The sequence below is a fragment of the Nerophis ophidion genome, linkage group LG05 (assembly GCF_033978795.1).
Source record: "Nerophis ophidion isolate RoL-2023_Sa linkage group LG05, RoL_Noph_v1.0, whole genome shotgun sequence".
Classification (NCBI taxonomy): domain Eukaryota; kingdom Metazoa; phylum Chordata; class Actinopteri; order Syngnathiformes; family Syngnathidae; genus Nerophis; species Nerophis ophidion.
Window position 1 is genome coordinate 59,259,910 of NC_084615.1, and position 23,555 is coordinate 59,283,464.

The following is a 23,555-nucleotide window of genomic DNA, read 5'->3' on the forward strand; positions in this document are numbered from 1 at the left end:
AGTCCAGTCATTTACAAAAGATAAACATTATAGGCCATAGGCTACTAGGAGCTAGCAGCTACACAACAGCTAAGCACACAATAGCACACAAACTAGACATACGTAAAATGTGTCCTTAATTAAACAATATTGCAGTCTAAAACAACATTTGCCAATACAAACAAGTATCTAATAATTATAGTTGTATATTATTTACAGACACAAAACCTACAAGACAGAAGCTTTTTACAAAGTATCCTGTATCAAACATGACTGCATCATTGGATTTACTGAGTCATGATCTTAATTTTATGTATTTCTGTGACCTCTAGGTGTCGTCAAAAAAAATAAAAATACCATCCATCCATCCATTTTCTACCGCTTATTCCCTTTTGGGGTCGCGGGGGGCGCTGGCGCCTATCTCAGCTACAATCGGGCGGAAGGCGGGGTACACCCTGGACAAGTCGCCACCTTATCGCAGGGCCAACACAGATAGACAGACAACATTCACACTCACATTCACACACTAGGGACCATTTAGTGTTGCCAATCAACCTATCCCCAGGTGCATGTCTTTGGAGGTGGGAGGAAGCCGGAGTACCCGGAGGGAACCCACGCATTCACGGGGAGAACATGCAATCCACACAGAAAGATCCCGAGCCTGGATTTGAACCCAGGACTGCAGGACCTTCGTATTGTGAGGCAGACGCACTAACCCCTCTGCCAATAAAAATACCACTCCACTTCAATTTTTAAAGGCAGCAAAGGTGTTTTTCATACCTGAGTAATTTTACTAGATCAATGCATTGTAACATTCCAAGCCACAAATAAACAAAAGTATGGTGCGGTACTATGACTTGTGCTGTTTTGGTATCGGGTTAATATCGGTATCGGGTTAATATTGGTATCTGCCAATATCCAATGGCTCCAATATCGGTATCGCATCTCAAGTGCCATCCATCCACTTTCTACTGCTCGTCCCTTTTGGGGTCGCATGGGGTGCTGGAACCTATCTCAGCTGCATTCGGGCGGAAGGCGGGGTACACTCTGGACAAGTCGCCACCTCATCACAGGACCAACACCCGTGACTGCATCTGAAGTGTTTTACCCAAATTTTGTGTGGCTCCTGTGTTTAAAATATAATTTTTTTAATCATCAAAGATGAAAAAGAGAAGGCTAGAAGATGCTATGTGTGGCATAACTTGGGTAGAATGAATGTGGAACAGATGGGGAGTAGCGCCTGCCCTAAGTGGAGGAGTTAAATGACCTCGGTGTCTTGTTCATGAGTAAGGGAAGAGTGGATTGTTAGACGGACAGGCAGATTGGTGCGGCGTCCGCAGTGATGCTAACCTTGCATCGGTCCGTCGTGGTGAAAAAGGAGCTGAGCCGGAAGGCTGAACTCTCAATTTACAGGTCGATCCACGTCGCTATTCTACACCTATAGTTAAAAGCCTAAATAGAAAACGCTCTATAGCCCACATACATTTTTGGGGTTCTGGGAATCACTAATAAGCCCTAATTCTTTCAACACAGATTATATATATATATATATATATATATATATATATATATATATATATATATATATATATATATATATATATATATTAGGGCTGCAAATCTTTGGGTGTCCCACGATTTGATTCTATATCGATTCTTGGGGTCACGATTCAATTCAAAATCGATTTTTATTTTTCAATTCAACACGATTCTCCATTCAAAAAAGATTTTTTTCCGATTCAAAAGGATTCTCTATTCATTCAATGCATAGGATTTCAGCAGGATCTACCCCAGTCTGCTGACATGCTAGCAGAGTAGTACATTTTTTGTAAAAAGCTTTTATAATTGTAAAGGACAATGTTTTATCAACTGATTGCAATAATGTAAATTTGTTTTAACTATTAAACGAACCAAAAATATGACTTATTTTATCTTTGTGAAAATATTGGAAACAGTGTGTTGTCAAGCTTATGAGATGCGATGCAAGTGTAAGCCACTGTGACACTATTGTTTTTTTTTTTTAATTTTTATACATATCTAATGATAATGTCAATGAGGGATTTTTAACCACTGCTATGCTGAAATTATAACTAATATTGATACTGTTGTTGATAATATTCATTTTTGTTTCACTACTTTTGGTTTGTTTTGTGTTGTGTTTGTGTGTCCTCTCAATCGCTCTGTTTATTGCAGTTCTGAGTGTTGCTGAGTCAGGTTTGGTTTTGGAATTGGATTGTGTTGTTATGGTATTGTTTTTTGTTGTAATGATTAAAAAAAAAAATTTTAAAAAAAAAATGAAAATCAGTTCTGAATCGCGATTCAAATTCGAATCGATTTTTCCCACACCCCTAAAATATATATATTAGTATGTGTGTGACAATCATTGGTACTTTAATTTTATATATATATATATATATATATGTATGTATATATATATATATGTATATATAAATATGTATATATATATGTATAAATATATATATATATATATATATATATATATATATACATATATATATATATATATATATATATATATACATATACATACATATATATATATACACATATATATATACATTAGGGCTGGGCAACGATTAAAAATTTTAATTGAAGTTAATCGCACTTTTTCTCCGATTAATCGTGATTAACTGCATTGTATATGCAAAGCCCAATAATGAATTCAAAAGTAGTGTGTAGTGCACCTTTATTGGAATATTCTCCTACATGAACAAAAGCGCCAAAACATTTGTTGTGCAAACACAATTTAAATCAGTACTTGTTAAACACTAGCAGTTAAATAGCATATTTTATGAAAATCAACTCAAAAAATGTAAATACAAACATTTAAGCTTATTGCCACTGCCAGGATATTTAAGTTATCCTGTTTGTTATGGAAAATAAATATAATCTACATACAAATCTCTGAGCCACAATCATAACATCCGAACAGGCAATTTCTGAGGTAACAGCAGGAACATTTTTTTTATCAGGGATCTTATGTTTAAAAAACCTATATTATAGGTAGTGGGCTGTTTTAGGGAATTTTTGATCAAATTATCCTTAGTAGCAATATCAATAATGTTGTGTTTATTATGCGTAGTGCACTTAAAATAATTACGACCATATCTAGGAATTGATATGATGGGAATTTTCCGATTGTTTGCTTGGTGCTTTGATGTTATGTTGTGATGTTATGAGCCAGGGTATAAAAGAACTACCCTACCCGGCATGCAACAGGAGTGACGAGCATGCGCGGTAGCCCGGTAAAGGTTGTGTGTCGTCATGACGGCATCTTGTATGTTGTGATATGCACGCTCTGAAAGCAAACGTTAAGAACTCAGCCAACACTCCTCGTCTGCATTATTCATAAATAGACAGACAACACATATACTCCGCTGCTTCACAGGCCGCTGGATGTAGCCGGCAAAGTATTCCCATGCTAGCTAGCCGGTCTAGCAAGCACGCGTCATTCAGTCCAAAACGGCCCGATCTATCCATATTCAGAATTGCCTGGCGGTCGTAAGTGATCCCGGAGTGACCACGCTGTAAGCCAGCCATGAAATTTGCAGAATTGTCCGGTATTTTTGCCAAATGTTCCATCTTTACAAAGAGCCCCTCCACGCCGAAGTCCGTCCGGGCGCCACCATCTTTATAAGAAAAGGCGTTAACAAAATAAAAGCATGTAAACAACATACGCAAATGCGCGATAAAATAATTGTCGGCGTTAATAGATTGATGAGTTAACTCGTAATTAACGCATTAATTTGCCCACCCCTAATATATATATATATATATATATATATATATATACATATATACATATACACAACCATGCTAAGCGACCTACCTACACATTGGCCACTTTGGTGGGGGCTAAATTCCCAAACAAAGGAAATATCCACCATTAATCCATTTTCTACCGCTTAATCCCTTCGGGGTCCTGGGGGGTGCTGGAGCCTATCTCAGCTACAATCGGGTGGAAGGCGGGGTGCACCCTGGACATGTCACCATCTCATCACAGGGCCAACACAGATAGACAACATTCACACTCACATTCACACACTAGGGCCAATTTTAGTGTTGCCAATCAACTTATCCCCAGGTGCATGTCTTTGGAGGTGGGAGGAAGCCGGAGTACCTGGAGGGAACCCACGCATTCACGGGGAGAACAACGAGATAAGAGAAACTGGAGATTGTGATGTATCATGTTGTATGCATGCATGTTCCAATTAAACACAAACTCAACTAAACGGATCCTTGTTTTAACCGTACGGCGTAAACTTGCCCCCACTGGCTAAGAATGGTCGTCGGTACGCTGCTCAAAGCAACATGTACCTTTTATTTATTTATGTATTTATTTATTCCTATCTCGGCTCCAAACGCACCCCCCGCCCTTCTCTGTTGTCATTGTCGCTGTTTGATGACGTACGCCACACGGATTGTACCATGGCGACCGACTCTACAAATTGACTAACAAAAATGGCATTTTTATAGCTGTAAGGTCGTCTGCAAAATTAGAAAAATAACATTTTACTGAGTATGACGAACAGAACGTCTTATTTCTATGACCCGGACGTGGGCAACTTTCATTACGGTGAGTAGCGATGGTTGTCTCATTTAGGCGGGCCTACAGAAGCAAACGGATGCTAAGCTTGTCTCGGAATATATTTTTAATTTCCTTTGGGGTTTTCCTCTGTAACATTGATGTGTAAATTTTATTTTATTTATGGCTTTTATTTTTTAATTTGTCTGCCAAGCGGCTTATGCTATTCGCGTTTTTTATTGTCAAGTTAGAGTTACGATAGACGCCTTTTTGCATTATTGTGGAATCATGTCACAAATTAAAATGTTTTTATTTTACAAATAAAATGTTTTTTTTTTATTGCCATTATTACTCTAAATAAAGGTGCTGGTCATCCTATGAAGCCTCACCGGTTATCCCTGACTCACAGTCTGGTGCTGCACTATGGACTCTACAAAAAAATGATGGTGAGCACAACACACGAATGCACTAAGTCAGTGGTTCTCAACCATTTTTCAGTGATGTACCCCATGTGAACATTTTTTTAATTCAAGTACCCCCTAATCAGAGCAAAGCATTTTTGGTTGAAAACAAAGAGATTAAGAAGTAAAATACGGCAAGCACTATGTCATCAGTTTCTGATTTATTAAAGGCCTACTGAAATGAGATTTTCTTATTTAAACGGGGATAGCAGGTCCATTCTATGTGTCATACTTGATCATTTCGTGATATTGCCATATTTTTGCTGAAAGGATTTAGTAGAGAACACCCACGATAAAGTTAGCAACTTTCGGTGCTAAGAGAAAAGCCCTGCCTCTACCAGAAGTCGCGGACGATGACGTCACCCGTGTGATGGCTCCTCACATATTCACATTGTTTTTAATGGGAGCCTCCAACAAAAAGTGCTATTCGGACCGAGAAAACGACAATTTCCCCATTAATTTGAGCGAGGATGAAAGATTCGTGTTTGAGGATATTGATAGCGACGGACTAGAAAAAAAAAAAAGTTAAAAAAAAAAAACGCGATTGCATTGGGATTACGATTGCATTACGATGTTTTTAGACACATTTACTAGGTTAATTTTGGGAAATCCCTTATCTTTCTATTGTGTTGCTAGTGCTTTAGTGAGTTAAATAGTACCTGATAGTCGGAAGGGTGTACCTGATAGTCGGAAGGGTGTCTCCATGGGTGTCTTGACGCGCAGTTTCTCAGGAGAGTCGACAGCAGCTTTATGGACGGCACAAGCTCAGCTTTTCTCCGGTAAGAAGCGACTTTATACCACAATTTTCTCAACGAAAACTGCTGTTTGACATTCCGTCGTAATTCATGTTTGCTTGACCGCGCTCTGATCCACACTATAGTTTCACCTCCAGGAATTTTAAACAAGGAATCACCGTGTGTTTGTGTGGCTAAATGCTAAAGCTTCCCAACTCCATCTTTTTACTGTGACTTCTCCAATATTAATTGAACAAATTGCAAAAGATTCAGCCACACAGATGTCCAACATACTGTATAATTATGCCGTTAAATCAGACGCCTTTTAGCTGTGTGTGTGCACAGCGCTCATACTTCCTAAAAACCCGTGCACAGCGCTCATACTTCCTAAAAACCCATGACGTCTTGCGTACACGTCATCATTACACGACGTTTAGAAGACGAAACTCCCGGGAAATTTAAAATTGTAATTTAGTAAACTAAAAAGGCAGTATTGGCATGTGTTGCAATGTTAATATTTAATCATTGATATATAAACTATCAGACTGCGTGGTCGGTAGTAGTGGATTTCATTAGGCATTTAAATTGTACAACAGTGCAAAATATTGCTCATTTGTAGTGGTCTTTCTTGAACTATTTGGGAAAAAAAGATATAAAAAGAACTAAAAACTTGTTGAAAAATAAACAAGTGATTCAATTATAAATAAAGATTTCTACACATAGAAGTAATCATCAACTTAAAGTGCCCTCTTTGGGGATTGTAATAAAGATCCATCTGGATTCATGAACTTCATTCTAAACATTTCTTCACAAAAAAAAGAAACCTTTAACATCAATATTTATGGAACATGTCCACAAAAAATCTAGCTGTCAACATTGCTGTATTTTTTTTTTTTACAGTTCATGAACTTACATTCATATTTTGTTGAAATATTATTCAATAAATATATTTATAAAGGATTTTGGAATTGTTGTTATTTTTAGAATATTTAAAAAAAAATCTCACGTACCCCTTAGCATACCTTCAAGTACCCCCAGGGGTATGCGTATCCCCATTTGAGAACTACTGCACTAAGTAGTCACAGCATTAGGTACATCTTATGTTAAGAGCCATCCTTCCAGACTGGAGCATATCCTAGCTGCACTGGCGCGAAAGACAGGGTACACCCTGGACAAGTCGGCCACCTCATCACAGGGCCAACACAGTGACAATAAAAACAATAACATACTTGGACACGACTAGGATTGACAAATAGGATAGTTGGACCAGGATTGTCCAAAGTGTACGTCATCTTTTTTTTATACAGACAAATGTCTTGGATTGGAACATTGCACAAAACAACTAAGACAAATTGGAACTGGCCCAAATCGTAGCAAAAAGTGGGCAGAAAAAACAGAATGGCCAACAACTTGTGCACCTTACTGTACATGGTCTTGATTATTTCAATGGGTTCTGTTATGATGAACATACTTTTCAAGATACGGTAAGTGTTTGAGTTAGCTGAAGCCCTCCAAAAATTTTTAGTTGGTGGAATAATCATAATCTTTGTAAAGAATAATAACTAAAGCTGTCAAATGATTAAAATATTTAACAGCGATTAATCGCAGATTTACTTTTTCGGCTCTAATAAGTTAACCTTAGACGGACAATTTTCAAGTGTTTAATACCATGACTGGACAATTAGTTTGCGTTAATGAAAGGTTTTTTGAACATTATGCTTTTTTTAAACCACTCAACAAAAAAAGGATGTACACACGCTTTTAATGACAATAAAAGAAATATCTGCAATTCTTTGGTGTCTTGCCAGATTTAGTATATTGTGGATTGTTACAATCATGACTGTCAAAAAATATTGTTGGTAATATAAAATGTGACATTTTATCTAAATAAATGCATGACAATGTTTTCACCTTTTTTAATAATTAAAATGTAATCATTAGCCTGCTAAACATTCTATGATTGCAGACTATCAATCAGAACAGGTTATAGAAGAATATACAATATATTTCAATCTGCCAGAAAACATTTATTTAGGTAGAAATATCACTGATTACTTTACAAAACATATTTAGTCGTAATGTAAGACATTATAGTTTTGTTTGTGTTGTTAGACGCAATGTAAATTGATTTGAGAAAGTGTTTTGACATGATTTAATGACCCTAAAATTATCCGTTAAAAAATTACTCCAAACTTCCTCTCTACCGTCTTTTTTTCTGCTGAGCTTTTATTCCATCTTTTTAAAGCAGTTAGTGTAACAATCAAAACGTTATGTAATTACTGCATTCAACTGTAATCCAAACACGGACGTGAAGCACCAGTCTGCAGGCAGCAAAGGCGCCCGCAGGCTGTTGCTGCACTGATGCCGTCTCACGGCGATGGTCTTTTCTTGTTGGGAGAACGAATGGCCATGGCTTTTGACATGAGATTTTCCATTATGTCCCCTTTTCTTTGTGCATTTCTGGTCACTATTTTCGAGCTTGTGCCTCAACAGCAACGGAACACCATTACATTTCCCATGTTACGAATTAGCCTAAGGGTCAAAAAGGAGTCGGGAAGCATGCGCGTTAAAAAAGTTAGTGCCGATAAAGTGACTAGCTCATTAACTTTGACAGCTCTAATAATAACAAAGAGTAATATCTCAATGGGTTACATTTTATTTTATTACTATGTGCTAATGTTAGGCTTTTAGAGATACTTTTGCAACCCTTTCCAGCTTTATGCGAGTTAACAATTATTGATCATAGATCATCTGTGAGCTCTTTTGGGCTAGGCATGGTTCACATCAGACGATGCTTTTTGAGAACAGCACACTTACCACAGGTTTGTGTTTTTTATAAGGCAGGGCAGCTTTAACCAACACATATAATCTTGTCAAATTGATTAGACTCCATGTTGTCTGAGTCCTGGCTCCAATCAGCTCTTGGAGAAGTCTTTAGCCTAGGGGTTCACATACTTTTTTCACCCTGCACTGTGAAAATGTATATGTTGCGTTCAATAAAAAGAAAAAAATATGTATAATTTTTTTGTGTGGTATTAGTTTAAGCAGACTGTGTTTGTATATTTTTGTGGCTTCGATGACGATCAACATACATTTATGCAGAAATCCAAGTAATCCCAAAAGGTTCACATACTTTTTCTTGCAACTAGGTTGGTGAATTACCTGATTTTGATGACTTGCATTGATTGGAATCAGACATGATTGACATTAATGCCATATGTACATTGGTAAACCTCACTCCCTGTCACCTCAAGAGGCTTGCAATGTTGACCGCTCTGGCTTTTAGCTTGGCGCCTTGCAAACTTAGCTCTCATTCGGAGGACCGAGGTTCAAGCCCCAAACAGAACATAAGCAGGCAGGTTACACAATTACATGAACATAGTCAGTGTGTGAATGTGTGTGTGAATGGGCGAATGTGGAAATACTGTCAAAGCGCTTTGGGCTTCTTAAAAAGGGGTAGAAAAGCGCTAGACAAGTACAACCCATTTACCATGTCTTTAACATCAGCACACATTTATGCAGAGCCCAGGAAATATCATGTTTTTTTTGGTATTTTTATTGTCCGTTTGTGTTGTAAAGAGCTCACACGCTTTAGACTGTCGCTGCACAAAATGACACAAACACATTTAAATCAATACTTTTATATTATGTTGGTAAATAAAGTTGAAACAAATCAGTCTAAGAATGTAAATTGGAAGGAACATAAATGATCAATTATTCACAGCACCAACATATGGCTTCTTTAATAAATGTGTTATTTGTAGAGCATTTGTGAGGATATTGTCTGAAAGACTATCTGCCTTTTCTCTCAAGTCTTCAACATAACTTATTTTTATTACAAAATATCAAAAACGTGTGAACTAAAGTCTATAAAATGCCACTAGTTGCTTTAAAAAAACAAATGAGAGGGGTCCAAATACTAAATACACTAATCAATGTCTTCCTATTCTCTAGCAGACCAAGTGCATATAAGTGTTAAGAAGCATATTTCCACTATCAACTGGGCAGACTTTTAACGACAAGAAGCATTAAAATACTTTTAAATGGGTTTATAAGCAATGGCTTCACAGGTATCGCCAAAACAAATTGTGGATATCCAAATGTATTTGTGGTGGGACACCAAAAATAAATAAATGCATGGGAAAACATTGTGGCTAAAGGACCCAATGTGTGCAAACAACATCAAATCTTGCTTTGATTTTTGCAGGTGTTTAAGCCATACAAAGCGTCACAGCACGACATGTGTCGCTTCCATTCGGAAGACTACATAGACTTCTTGCAGAAGGTCAGCCCCAACAACATGCAGGGCTTCACCAAGAGCCTCAACACATTTAATGTTGGAGATGACTGGTGAGTTTTTCCTGCTACTTTTTAAATTATAACACTCAGAAATAGGGATATGCTGATCGATTGGCCGCTGATCGGTATCGGACGATTTTCGTACATGATTGCCATTGCCGATTAATGCCTTTTAATGCCGATCAAAAACACAAATCCCCTCAGGCTGACAATGTATTTATTTTTAGTCCCCGGGCTGATGAGCGGCTAGCAGCTAAATGATGTGTCTCTATTAGGGCTGCGCAATGACGACGCTAAGCGACATAAATGTTATTAAGTTAGCCGACGATGGAGCTTTTAAAACTATCGTTATATTGTAATAATGCTTGATGATACATAGTTGTGTGCCACAATTTTGACAGTGAAAAACAGACATATGCTTCCTCATTACACTGTTACATTCTTGCTAGGACCTAATGTCCATCCACAGTCCAAAGCCACTTCTAAGTCACCAATCCTTACCTACATGGTGGTAAATAAACTGTTTATTACAAGGATCATCATTGGAGGATTAGGAATCGCTAAACACCGTAGGAGAATATGCTAACCTCTAGCTGGAGCTCTTGAATGTAAAAAAAGGTGGGCGGCTGAATAAAAATATCGACTGGAACAATACCAAGAATTGCATCAGTATATGGTAGATACTACAGTGGTTAAACTAATGTTTTGTTTTATGAAACATTTTTTGTAGTTTACAAACTCAGGAAATAAGTCACTGGACACAAGAGGGATTTCAATGCAAAAACCAAATTATTTAAATAAGAGCCAGTAGTAGGAAATCATTTTAAATGTTTATTTGATTGGGTTACATCGCCATCAATCAATAATTTAATCATTCTATGATCTTGGACATTTTAAATGTGTCAGCCAATACTGACCCTGTAACTACCTGGTGATGGATACCCAAATTTGCAGTATCACCCAAAACTAAATATAATAGAAGAACGACAGAAGAATAAGTGCTTATTACATTTTAACACAAGTGTTGGTATAAACATCTTGGAAAAATTGTAAATTGTGAATTAGCAAGTACATATTATATTTAAGGGAATACTGTAACATAACTGAAAAATATGCAATGTTACCACACACGTCAGCAGTTAAATTAGGAGCCTTTTAAACTCATGAAATGGTTATATCAATTACATACCAAAAAAAATACTGTGATATATATTTATTGTTATTGGAGGAGACTGCAATATATATTGCGTTATGGAATTTGGGCCATATCGCCTATCACTACTTGCATGTATACATCTCTAGAGGCAGAATATAAGACAGAAACTGTTGCGTTTATATATGTGGATACTCGGACATACACTAGTTCAAATTACTGTTTTAATGTCATAATACCTTTTTTTTTTTTTTTGCTGTAACTTTACTCGTCTGTGTGGCTGTGATACTTGCTTTGTTAACTTTGATCTATTGTTTTTTGTCGTATCTTTAACCTTTCAGCATCATGACTTATTGCACAGTTTTGAATTAAGTTATTAAGCATCACTAATTAGCTTAGAGCTGCTGACAAATTACAAGTCAAATGTTTGTCTATAAATTTTGTCATTCATCCATCATCTTCAGCTTGAACTGATGAAGTTTGCTCAAACTCAGGACAAACTTAACAGTCCGGTTGGGATTGATTGAATGCTCTGAAAATTCAAAAGTTGATCTTTTTGGAGCACTAATGAACTGCTTGTATGTCTCAGTCCTGTCTTTCCAGGTCTTTTTGAGTTCTGCTCCAGATACACAGGAGCCTCATTGCAAGGTGCTACACAACTCAACCATAAGGTAAATACTGTAAACACACACAGCTTGGAGAAGTATAAAACAATCTTCTGTTTCCTACCAGAACTCATAAGTTCACCTGATTTACTGGACATTCTTTTATTTTGCCATTTTGACGCCCGCTGTGTCTCTTGACGGTCTCTGACTTAATTTGCCAGATCTGTGACATCGCCATCAACTGGGCAGGAGGACTGCATCATGCCAAGAAGTTTGAGGTCAGAACACCACACTTGCATGCACTCACCAGCCACAACATTAATAATTTCAGTTTTAAAAAGTACTTTTAACAAGATAATATTGCTAATTTTAGCTTGTTATTGTCATAAATGTTTAAAACATTTTTAATTTTCCTGAAAGAATCAATGAAGTACTATCTATCTATCTATCTATCTATCCATCTATCTATCTATCTATCTATCTATCTATCTATCTATCTATCTAAAGGTATCAAATAATCTCAATGCTGATTATTGTATCAACTTAACTTTGTTGGACTCAATAAGATAACCAGTAATAGCTGTCATTATGCAATCCAGGCATAAAATGTTTCTGTTATGTTTGCAGGCGTCTGGATTTTGTTACGTCAACGACATTGTCATTAGTATACTGGAGCTTCTCAAGTAAGACTTCACTAAATAGTGTTACAACAGTGTGCCTGTTTCCTTCTACACAAATGTGTGTGTGTTCCAGATACCACCCTAGGGTCCTGTACATCGACATAGACATTCATCATGGTGACGGTGTGCAGGAAGCCTTCTATTTGACGGATCGGGTCATGACTGTGTCGTTCCACAAATACGGGAACTACTTTTTTCCAGGGACAGGTGAGCGCTCCTTTAGAAAAATGATTCCTTACACCTTCATGAAAGTTCACATTTTCTATTAACATGTGCAAGCACACGGGCCCTGAAAACATACACAAATGTTGCACAGGCGGTCCTCCTCCATAAACTATTTAAACTGTCCAAAAAGGAAAAGACAACTACCTTTTTTTACGGACTGTAGAGTGCACTGGTATCTAAGCCGCATCTACTTAACTTCAGAAAAAAATGATATGTTTCCATATATTAACCGCACCATATGTTGTAAAATTAGTTTTTTTTAAATGTTTCAAATGTTTATTTACATACCATAATTGTTTCCAAACAGTTTCTGTAACTCGGCTGAACGAAACAAAAGTCATCGTCATGGACACACTAACTGCGGAAGCTCGCTCTCCACTCAGCTAAACAGACCCAATAACTCCACGGTGACGTTTTGGTAATTTTACTGAGGAATTTGTGAAACTGAAACGATACAAAAATAATGCCGTTGTAAGGTAATAATACTTATACAGACACTCGTAAACGTGTTTGCATATTTGCTAATGCTAACGATAACAATGCTAGATTTATTACATTACGATAGCATATAAAAATATGCATTAACACTCCTACAGACATAACACGTGACGGTGTCGTAAGTATGAATATTTATAGTTTTACTGTGAATCTTACAAATGTTGCTTGCAGAGATGAATGAAGAATTCTTTAGACCCGAAACATTTGTAAACGGCGCGTGTAACAGCAAGGGCAGGCAACAAACCTGGTTGTAGACACAAAGTTAAATCACAATGACAGCAGTTCGGCCACATTTATGTCAATTTCCAATGATAGTGTGCATTTAACAGCAAATTTCGTTATATAAGCCAGTGTTAATTGTGTGGACTAAAAATGTTTTGCTTAGTTATTGTCAGCAACCTATTTTCCCCTGACCAAAGCAGGTCTTGTTGTGAATTTAGTTTTTGAGATGCTCTGCAATAACCCTAATAAAAGTGGTTTTCAGACAACTTCAAAGATTCCTTATCCTGTATACTTTATATTTTAGCCAACGAAATTTACTGTGATTTCAGTCGACCAAAATGTTAAGGAATTTAGCTGGGATTTAATAGAGTACAACATTAACTACACTAAAATAAACTACACTAATTCAACCTAGATGACTAAAATATGACTAAGAGACACATTTTTAGTCAACAAAATTAACAGTTATTAGCCAATTCTGTGACTTTGTCCGCTGTTACTTGAACGCGGAAAACATATGGCCTTATTTTTGTTGTTGAGTTTAGTGATTTTTAGGCATAGTAGTGCTGTGTCAAATAAAAAGTAGCGAACATGGTGACAACTCAAACTTCTAGTAGACGTGTTTTTTTTTTTATTCATTCTCTTTGTTCCGCCCTTTCAAGTTCTGAAATTTGCATGCAAGTTGCCCGGCCCATTAGCCGTTTTTTTTTTGTGATTACCGTAGTTTCATGATCGTGAGAAGCCATAATCGAAATGAAAATTGTATTAATTGTCCAGCCTCAATAAAGATACACATTTTGATTGGAGAGGAGAAGACTGTGGAGTACAATAACACTGCATTGTCTTTATCTAAGCACAGCAACAGGCTAAGCTAGCATGTGAGGTATTTTTTCACCGGTATTGTGTTGGCTCTGCGTGCTTGGAACTCCGGCTGAAGAACTAGAAATAGTACCTTGTTGAACCTACAATGCATTTTGTGTCTACTGAGATGAATGAGGCCACGTTTAAAATACATGACATCATGCACTAAATCACCACAGACTTTAAGTGTGTGACTATGTTTAAGTGTGTTTGTTTCACTTTGAAAGTGTGTAATAATGCACTGTTTGTGTGTGTGTGTGTGTGTGTGTGTGTGTTGTTGAAGGTGACATGTACGAGGTCGGAGCAGAGAGTGGCCGCTACTACTGCCTCAATGTTCCTCTCAGGGACGGCATTGATGACCAGAGTGAGTTATTCCCTCCCCCCTCCCTGACTGCCTCACATTCTTACAGTCATTGTTAACTGTGTGTGTGTGTGTGTTTTAGGCTATAGGCAGTTGTTCCAGCCAGTCATTAAACAAGTAGTGGATTTCTACCAGCCTACTTGCATCGTTCTACAGGTCAGCCTGACACACGTTAAAATTACGACACAGACACTCACACACATCCACACAGATTATATGGATAAAAGTATTGAGGCAATTGGCGCCATTCCTCCAACAAACCTAAAAATGAATGAATGAAAAAGTGCAGTCAGTATCCCAATTGTAGCAATAACAATTTCACTCTGTGGGAAGAGTAAGGGTCTATAGCAGTGATTTTCAAACTGTGGTACATCAAAGAAGCCTGTAAATATATGTACTGTTTATGTAGTGTCATTGTTGATAATGATTATGCATTGCGTGTAATGTTACAATGCCCAAAAATATTAAATGAACCGTGATTTCCAGACTATAAATCGCAATGGGATATTGCTTGTATTCTGACAAGTGATTTCTTGCCGAAAGTGAAAACCATTGGTGGTCAACCAAGCTAAGAGTCCAGAGCTATCTGAGTCCGCAAGGGGCCTATACCTTCCTGCAGAAAGCAGTAAAACAGCTGATCAATCAAAACAGAAGTAATCGTCATGGACCCGCGAGCTTTGAAAGCCAGCTCGCCAATCAGCTTAACAGACTCAATAACACCACAGTGTTGTTTTGTTGAATTTAAAAAACTGAAACAATACAAAAAGAATGCCACTGTAAGTTCATAATACTAACACATCCATCCATCCATTTTCTACCGCTTGCCTTTAGCTGCATTCGGGTGGAAGGCAAGGTACACCCTAGACAAGTCGCCACCTCATCACAGGCCGTACACAGATAAACAGACAACATTCACACTGTAGGGCCAATTTAGTGTTGCCAATCAATACACACACTCGTAAACGTGTTAGCACTGTAGCTAATGCTAAAGACGCTAGCTTCATTACATTACCATACAAATATGCATAGAAACAGTCTTACAGATATCACACATGGGAGAGTTTAGCAATTAAAAATTGTTGTTATATTGTAAAAGTTATAAAGGGTGCTTGGAGTGATTAAGGAAGAATCCATTACAAGTAGGCACGCTATGGACGGCTAGAAGACCGAACAACAACTGTACTTCAGTAGGATTAAAAAAAAAAAAGTCTAAACCAAACGACAATGCAGCCATTGCAGCACCTGCAGTGAGCGAAATCTTACAAAAGATGGCACGATAGCACAAACAACAAACCTACTCAGTATGTTTACTTTTTTTTTTTTACTATTTACTTTATAGCTGGTCATCAGTGAATACAAATCCATTAATTATCCACAGTTTCTTAAGCAGCAGGCTTCAAAGCCTCGGGAATTGACAATACGTGTTAAATAAAATCTCTACTGTATTTTAATGTTGGTCATTATGGTGGTACTTAGAGAGCCAAATGTTTTCTGATGTGGTAGTTGCTTTGTGGTCTATTAAAATACATTAGTGACATCAGAAGTCACTAATGTTATGTTGTCCTACATTTGTTTGTAAACAATTTGAGGAATATCCGCAGTAACTGTGCAAAGTGACACGTGTGGTGTCTTTCAGTGCGGAGCAGATTCTCTGGGCTGTGACAGGCTGGGCTGCTTCAACCTCAGCATACGAGGACACGGGTGTGTGTTGCAATGACATCGTCCTTCACCTGCTTGTGTTCTCTTTTATGAATGACTGTGTTGTATGTTGTGCAGCGAGTGTGTGGAGTTTGTGAAGAGCTTCAAGATTCCTCTGCTGGTTCTGGGAGGAGGTGGCTACACAGTCAGGAATGTGGCCCGATGCTGGTAATGACTTGTTGTGTGAATGCTGACATGTGCATTCACATGAATACTTATGTACTTCAGAAGAAATACCACAGATGCAAAATTGTGCTTTATTGCATCGTAGGACGTTTGAGACTTCTCTTTTACTGGATGAGTCCATCAGCGATGAGCTGCCTTACAGTGGTAAAATACTGCACAACTAAACACTTTTTTCCAGCCTTTGACCCCATCTGATGGACAGTCATTGTAATTGTTTTGAACTAACTAAAATTTTACCTGTGTTTTTTCCAGAGTACTTTGAGTACTTTGCTCCTGACTTTACGCTGCATCCTGACGTCAGCACCAGGATAGAAAACCAGAACTCTCGGCAGGTGAGTGCTGTGTGTGTCTCAGGATTTGTTAATTGATTAAAGGCCCGAATGCAGGTGAGCTGAGATAGGCTCCAGCACTCCAGGGACAAGCGGTAGAAAATGGATGGATGGATAAAGGCTTATTTAACAACTGTCACCTCATGGCTGTATGTATCTGCTGCTAACACGCTCTTTAAACATGTGTAAAGTAATGACTCCAATGTGTTTGCAGTATTTGGAGCAGATCCGTCAGACGGTGTTTGAGAACTTGAAGATGCTAAACCATGCACCCAGTGTTCAGATCCACGACGTCCCCTCAGACATTCTGAGCTACGAACGCACAGATGAGCCCGACCCTGATGAGAGAGGCGGCGAGGAAAACTACACGAGGTCAGAGCACACTCGAACAACAAAGAACGGCAAATAATACAGTGTTTCCCATTCATATATGTATTCGTGGCACCAATACTTTTTAAGCGGCAGTTTGTATAATAACTCAGCTTCTTAACACAGCTCATACACACCTGGTCTGCCAGAGAATAAAAAGATGTAGGAGAAAGGATCAATGTTGCTAACTTAGCACCTTTGTCGCTATATTTAGTGAGTGTTTAGACCCCTTGAGATATTACTTGGGCTTTTTTTTATACTGAATGTATAGAGGTTGTTTTTGTTACAAAGCCTCACGTTTCGTTTAGAGAAGACCTGCAGGGCACTTCCACAAGCCTGGGGGTGAGCATTACCGCCACCGTGGAATGCAAGGTGTCGAAAGGTGCAGAACACCTACACAAGCGTGCAGCCCAGCCTTTAACTCGCGGGAGTCATGGCTAGCAATATTGCTAATAAGGCTGGATACGTTCTTCCATTATTTGGTAACATTTTACCTTCTAGGTGTAATATGTAAGCCAGGGGTTGAGTGAATCCCAAGGCCATTTGGGGTCCATGGCTAGTAGGGGTGCACAACAAAATCTATTCACATCCAAATTGGGATATGTAATTGTGATACGTATTCATATATAGGGCACGTCCAACCCGTAGAAGGCCACGGGGAAGACCCAGGACACGTTGGGAAGACCATGTCTATATATATATATATATATATATATATATACATATATATATATATATATATATATATATATGTATATATATATATATATATACACTGAACAAAAATACATCTTTCCATCTTCCTCCGCTTATCCGAGGTTGGGTCGCGGGGGCAGCAGTCTAAGCAGGGAAGCCCAGACTTAGCTCTCCCCAGCCACTTCGTCCAGCTCCTCCCGGGGGATCCGAGGCGTTCCCAGGCCAGCCGGGAGACATACTCTTCCCAACGTGTCCTGGGTCTTCCTCGTGGCCTTCTAACGGGCGGACGTGCCCTAAACACCTCCCTAAGGAGGCGTTCGGGTGGCATCCTAATCAGATGCCTGAACCACCTCACCTGGCTTCTCTCGATGTGGAGGAGCAGCGGCTTTACTTTGAGCTCCTCCCGGATGGCAGAGCTTCTCACCCTATCTCTAAGGGAGAGTCCCGCCACCCGGCGAAGGAGACTCATTTCGGCCGCTTGTACCCGTGATCTCTTCCTTTCGGTCAAAATCCAAAGCTCATGACCATAGGTGAGGATGGGAACGTATATCGACCGGTAAATTGAGAGCTTTGCCTTCCGGCTCAGCTCCTTCTTCACCACAACGGATCGGTACAACGTCCGCATTACTGAAGACGCCGCGCCGATCTGCCTGTCAACCTCTTGATCCACTCTTCCCTCACCCGTGAACAAGACTCTGAGGTACTTGAACTCCTCCACTTGGGGCAAAATGTCCTCCCCAACCCGGAGATGGCACTCCACCCTTTTCCGGGCAAGAACCATGGACTCGGACTTGGAGGTGCTGATTCTCATCCCAGTCGCTTCACACACTGCTGCGAACCGATCCAGTGAGAGCTGAAGATCTTGGCCAGATGAAGCCATAATCCTGCAGCCACCAAACCTGATACCCTCAACACCCTGACTGCGCCTAGAAATTCTGTCCGAACAAAAATATGAACGTAAAATTTTGTTTTTGTTTCAATTTTTCATGAGTTGAACTGTAAGATCTAAAAATTTTACTTTGTACACAAAATACCTATTCCTCTGAAATATTGTTCACACGTGTACATTTCTGTCAGTGAGCACATCTTTTTTGCCGGGATAATCCATCCCATCTGACAGATGTTGCATATCAAAATGCTGATCAAACAGCATGATTATTGCACAGTTGTGCCTTAGGCTGCCCAAACTAAAGGCATCTCTTAAATGTGCAGTTTTGCGTTATTGGGGGTCTGGGGGGGGGTCAGAAAGGGTATCTGGTGTAACCACCATTTGCCTCACATCTCATTCGCACAGAGTTGACCAGGTTGTTGATTGTGGCCTGTATAATGTTGGTCCACTCCTCTTCAATGGCTGTGCAAAGTTGCTGGATATTTGCAGGAACGGGAACACGCTGTTGTATTAGCTGAACCAAATCATCCCAAACATGCTCAATGGGTGACATGTCCGGGTAGTATGCTGGCCATGTTTGAACTGGGATGTTTGCAGCTTCTAGAAACTGTACAAATCCTTTGCAACATGAGGTGATGGTCTCTGGTGAATGGCACAATAATGGGAGTCAGGATGTCGTCACGGTATCTCTCTGCATTTAAAATGCCATCAATAAGATGCACTGGCGTTCGTATCCATTACGTACGCCTGCCCATACCATAAACCCACCCCCATCATGGGCCACTCGGTTCACAACGTTGACATCAGCAAACTGCTCTCCCAGACAACACCACACACACTGTCTGCCCCCTGCCCTGAACAGTGAAAACTAGGATTCATTCGTGAAGAGAACACCTCTCTATCGTGCCAGACGCCATCAAATGTGAGCATTTGTTCACTCAAGTTACGATGATGAGCATGCAGATGAGCTTCTCTGGGACGGTGTGTCACAGTTTGTGCAGAAATTCTTTGGTTATGCAAACCAATTGTTGCAGCAGATGTCCGGGTGGCTAGTCTCAGACGATCATGGTGGTGCACCTGCTGGATGTTGAGGTCCTAGGCTGTCGTGTTTACACGTGGTCTCATGGTTGTGAGGCTGGTTGGATGTACTGCCAAATTTTATGAAACGCCTTTAAAAATGGCTAAGGTAGAGATTTGAACATTTAATTCACAGGCAACAGCTCTGGTGGACATTCCTGCAGGCAGCATGCCAACTGCACGCTCCCTCAAAGCTTGGGACATCTGTGGCATTGTGCTGTGTGATAAAACTGCACATTTCAGAGTGGCCTTTTATTTTGAACAGCCTAAGGCACACCTGTGCAATAATCATGCTGTTTAATCAGCATCTTGATATGCCACACCTGTGCGGTGGAATAGATTATCTTGGCAGAGAAGTGCTCACTAACAGACTTGTGAACAATATTTGAGAGAACCTTTTGTGTATATAGAAAACGTTTGATATGAGTTCAATTCATTAAAAATGGAAGCAAAAAAAAGCAGTGTGTATATATTATTTATAGGAATACTTTTAAAAATGTTATAGGCCGTACCAATGCAACCAAATGCTTTTCTGTTTTGAAAATGTATTGTTATAGTTATTACAAATACATTGCGAGAATCTGTTTTACTGAGAATCAAATTGTCACCCCAGCAATCGAGTTGACTTGTTAGGTCCCCAAAGATTAACACACCTAATGTTTGGTTTGTTTATTGGCCCACGAGGATTTGTAAAAATAAACAAATAAAACAGTAAAAATGGACAAAAAAGATTAAAAAAACCATTAGGTGTTAATAAACTTTACTACACTTTGTCTTTAAATATATGTAAAATGTTTTTCTTGCACATGCGTCATGGCCAATATACATATTCAGCGACATCAGTCCTGTGGCAAACGCTGTAATTAAAAGAACTACTGTACACGTGCAAAATGACTTAACATGAAAATTGTTACCTTTAAAGTTTACTTGCTGTTTACGATGATGTCACTCCCACAGGCCAGAAGCAGCAAATGAGTTCTACGATGGTGACCATGACAACGATAAAGAAAGTGATGTGGAAATATAACCATGAACTTGTTTCCTTGACTGAGGATTACAATGGACACACGAAACGTCACATTAAATGCCCAACAAGGTTGTGGACATTTAAAACTTTCATTGTTTCCATTTTTGTGTACATGTACAATAAATTGTCAAAATTTTGATATTAGTAGTTTTTAAAATATCTTTGTCATACTTCTGTTAGTAAGATACGTCACCTGACACTATTTGTTGACATTCAGTCTTACTTTGGGGTTGTTGGACACAAAAAACTGCAAACATGTTACATTACAAACCCGTCTCAAAGAAACATTTCTCATGTGCCTTTGTTCTCATTTGTATTTTTACAACACTTTGTATTTAGTGCACATGTGAATTAAGCTGGCACGGTATGTGCGTGTGTGTGCGTTGCAGCTGCCATACTTGTTGACTTGAGTGCAGATGTTTAAAGAAGTCCAATGCTTCCACACTGCAACTCTTACCTAAATTTATCTGCCAGATTGTATTTGTGTTTTCAGGAGGATTAGTTTTTTTTCTAATAAAATGAACAGATATTACAATCAGAATGTTTAGTTACTATACCAACAAAGCATGTGGTGAAACCAAGTTGTTACTTTATTCATCATTCATTCCCAACAATTGACACAACAAAACACTTCTACCTGCACTTGATATTAGAACTACTTTGGCACTCTGAGCAAACCAGATGCTTTAAACACTTGTAGGATTACAGGGTCTGACCGTCACTTTTAAAATATAGGCAACTTGATGCCTCAACAGACACTCCTAACTTCCAATAAATATATTAATTCACATAAACACTTTATAATAGCATGAATTAACTTTAAAAACAAACATTACGCCAAATACAATTCACAAGGATTGTGAGGGCCTTCATGTTCTATTAGATTTGAGGTAAAATGTAATAAAAGTTACTTACAGTTCTAGGAACTACAAATGACTAATGGTGGCGGTATTAAAGTGCAATAGTTCCTACACTACCTCCAAACAAGTTAGGGATATCTGCCTCTTTGGTGAAATTTCAGTATGAACTTAAAATCTATAATAACCTTTGCAGGTAAATCATTTGAATGCAGTTTTCAACATTTCAGTACTTTCTGCACAACTTGCTGTTCTCTAACAAGAAATGTAACGACATAAGTCACGGGAAGTGTGATTTATGTATCAATACATTTTCATGCTCTTCCCGTCTCTGTAGCAACCTGCTGGCGACCCATACTGGCCCTCAACGCTCAGGAGCCACTTTCCTGTCAACACCCTGTCTGTTCATCAATTGTTGTGGTCTTGGTTTCATGTCAAAATGTGAACAGCATGATGAAGCGGATTGAAAATACAAATTGTAATTGAACCACAACTTCCATTATTCTTTTAAATCTTAAATTTTTGGGGTATTTGGCATTCAGTTTTTGATAGAAAAATAAGTTGTGCATAAAGTAGGAAAACATTTACCAATTGACCAGATTTTTATTTCATCCTAAAATTTCACACAACAGTCCCAATACTTTTTGAGTAGACCAGTAATTGTCACGCTGTAGTGGGGTGTTGGCGCCATCTAGCGGTACACCAACTAATTACAGTTACTCTTCAAACTGTAATGGTATAATGGCCAAATGATTCAATATAGTTGAATAAAACTTGTCTTGTTTTTAAATTTTACTTAGGCCTACTACCCTACCGTATTTTAATGTTGGTCATTACAGTGGTACTTGGAAAAAAAAAAAGTTTAAGAACCCCTGGAGTAGAGTACATGTCAGATTAGTGGGGGAGCGAAAGTTCACAATCCAGATTTAAGATGCCACCATTAAACATTTTAAAATGTGGATGAATTGTGCTATTATTTATCCTTCTTAATCTAAACCAGTGGTTCCAAAACCACCTCAGAAAATACTCTCCGAGTATCACCTTAATGACCAACGTTAAAATGCCATGGTGTAGCAGGTCTAAGTATTCATTAAACACAAGGCAGAGGTTTTATTTAACAAGCTAATTTTACATTATTGGCCACCGTAACATTTCACACAGTTTGAACAGTAACACTGTTTGAAGATAGAAGAATAAAACACTGCACTTTAACCAAGTGATATTTTGGCGCACACGTACCAAAGTTTGACGGACACAGATCTAAACAAAGAGGCGGATTGATGAGGAAATGTTTCCTGGACTGCAGCTGGATATTTTTAGTAAGCAGTGAGCTTGCCTGTCACTGAACATCTATTAATAAATGCAAATGACCATAGGGCTGGGAGATGCCATGAGTATCCAACATGAGCTGCAGTCGGAGGTGAGCAACAGCAACAGATGGATGACATGATGCATGAATGCGATTAAAAGCAGCAAGAGTAATAACGTGCTGATACTCTAAATCACTGCATGTGTGCTTTGGCGGTCACATGATCCGGTCTGGCCCACTTTGACACTTCCAAACCGAGTTGAGATCTACAGCTCCTCGCTCTCGTACAGAGGTGCAGTGTGCCGGGCGGGGCGCTCCGCTGTCATGGCGGGCACCAGGCTCACGGACGACAGCAGCTTCAGCGACTTGGAGCCAGGGGGGGCGGTTTTCATGGGCGTGCCCGCGCGGCCTGGCAGGGGTACAAGGACGGATTAGATACTTGGGACTGTCTAAAAAAAAAAAGCCACCACTTGAAAATGATGAGGAATTAGACA

General features: G+C 38.8%; 2 protein-coding genes across 4 annotated transcripts in view; one reads left to right on the top strand and one right to left on the bottom strand.

Moving 5' to 3' along the window:
- The first annotated feature begins 4,368 nt into the window (after positions 1-4,368).
- On the top strand, positions 4,369-21,032 carry hdac3 (histone deacetylase 3). 3 transcript variants are annotated; one of them, XR_009806912.1, is made up of 15 exons: positions 4,369-4,576; positions 4,889-4,971; positions 9,928-10,070; positions 11,762-11,843; positions 11,999-12,055; positions 12,405-12,460; positions 12,531-12,664; positions 14,547-14,627; positions 14,707-14,780; positions 16,261-16,325; positions 16,401-16,490; positions 16,594-16,652; positions 16,761-16,840; positions 16,895-16,986; positions 17,052-17,201. XR_009806912.1 is itself a non-coding variant. In XM_061901655.1 (15 exons), the coding sequence occupies exons 1-15, from the start codon at positions 4,522-4,524 to the stop codon at positions 20,893-20,895; spliced, it is 1,287 nt and encodes a 428-aa protein (XP_061757639.1). In that variant the 5' UTR covers positions 4,369-4,521; the 3' UTR covers positions 20,896-21,032. The 3 variants fall into 3 exon arrangements, 1 of the variants encoding a protein (XP_061757639.1); XM_061901655.1 differs by lacking the exon at positions 16,895-16,986 and adding an exon at positions 20,826-21,032 and having other exon boundaries at positions 17,052-17,209; XR_009806911.1 differs by having other exon boundaries at positions 16,761-16,986.
- Positions 21,033-21,464: 432 nt separating this feature from the next.
- myot (myotilin) overlaps positions 21,465-23,555 on the bottom strand; it is a 74,814-nt gene continuing 72,723 nt past the window's right edge. Inside the window, exon 18 of the mRNA XM_061901654.1 lies at positions 21,465-23,470. Within this exon, the coding sequence (XP_061757638.1) occupies positions 23,328-23,470 (143 nt within the window). The 3' untranslated portion in view covers positions 21,465-23,327. The remainder of the gene's footprint in view (positions 23,471-23,555) is intronic.

Coding starts and splice junctions, on each gene's coding strand:
- hdac3 (XM_061901655.1), top strand. CDS start 4,522: ATGACGAACAGAACGTCTTATTTCTATGACCCGGACGTGGGCAACTTT. Junction 4,972..9,927: donor GACTCTACAAAAAAATGATG/GTGAGCACAACA, acceptor TGATTTTTGCAG/GTGTTTAAGCCATACAAAGC. Junction 12,056..12,404: donor ATCATGCCAAGAAGTTTGAG/GTCAGAACACCA, acceptor TTATGTTTGCAG/GCGTCTGGATTTTGTTACGT.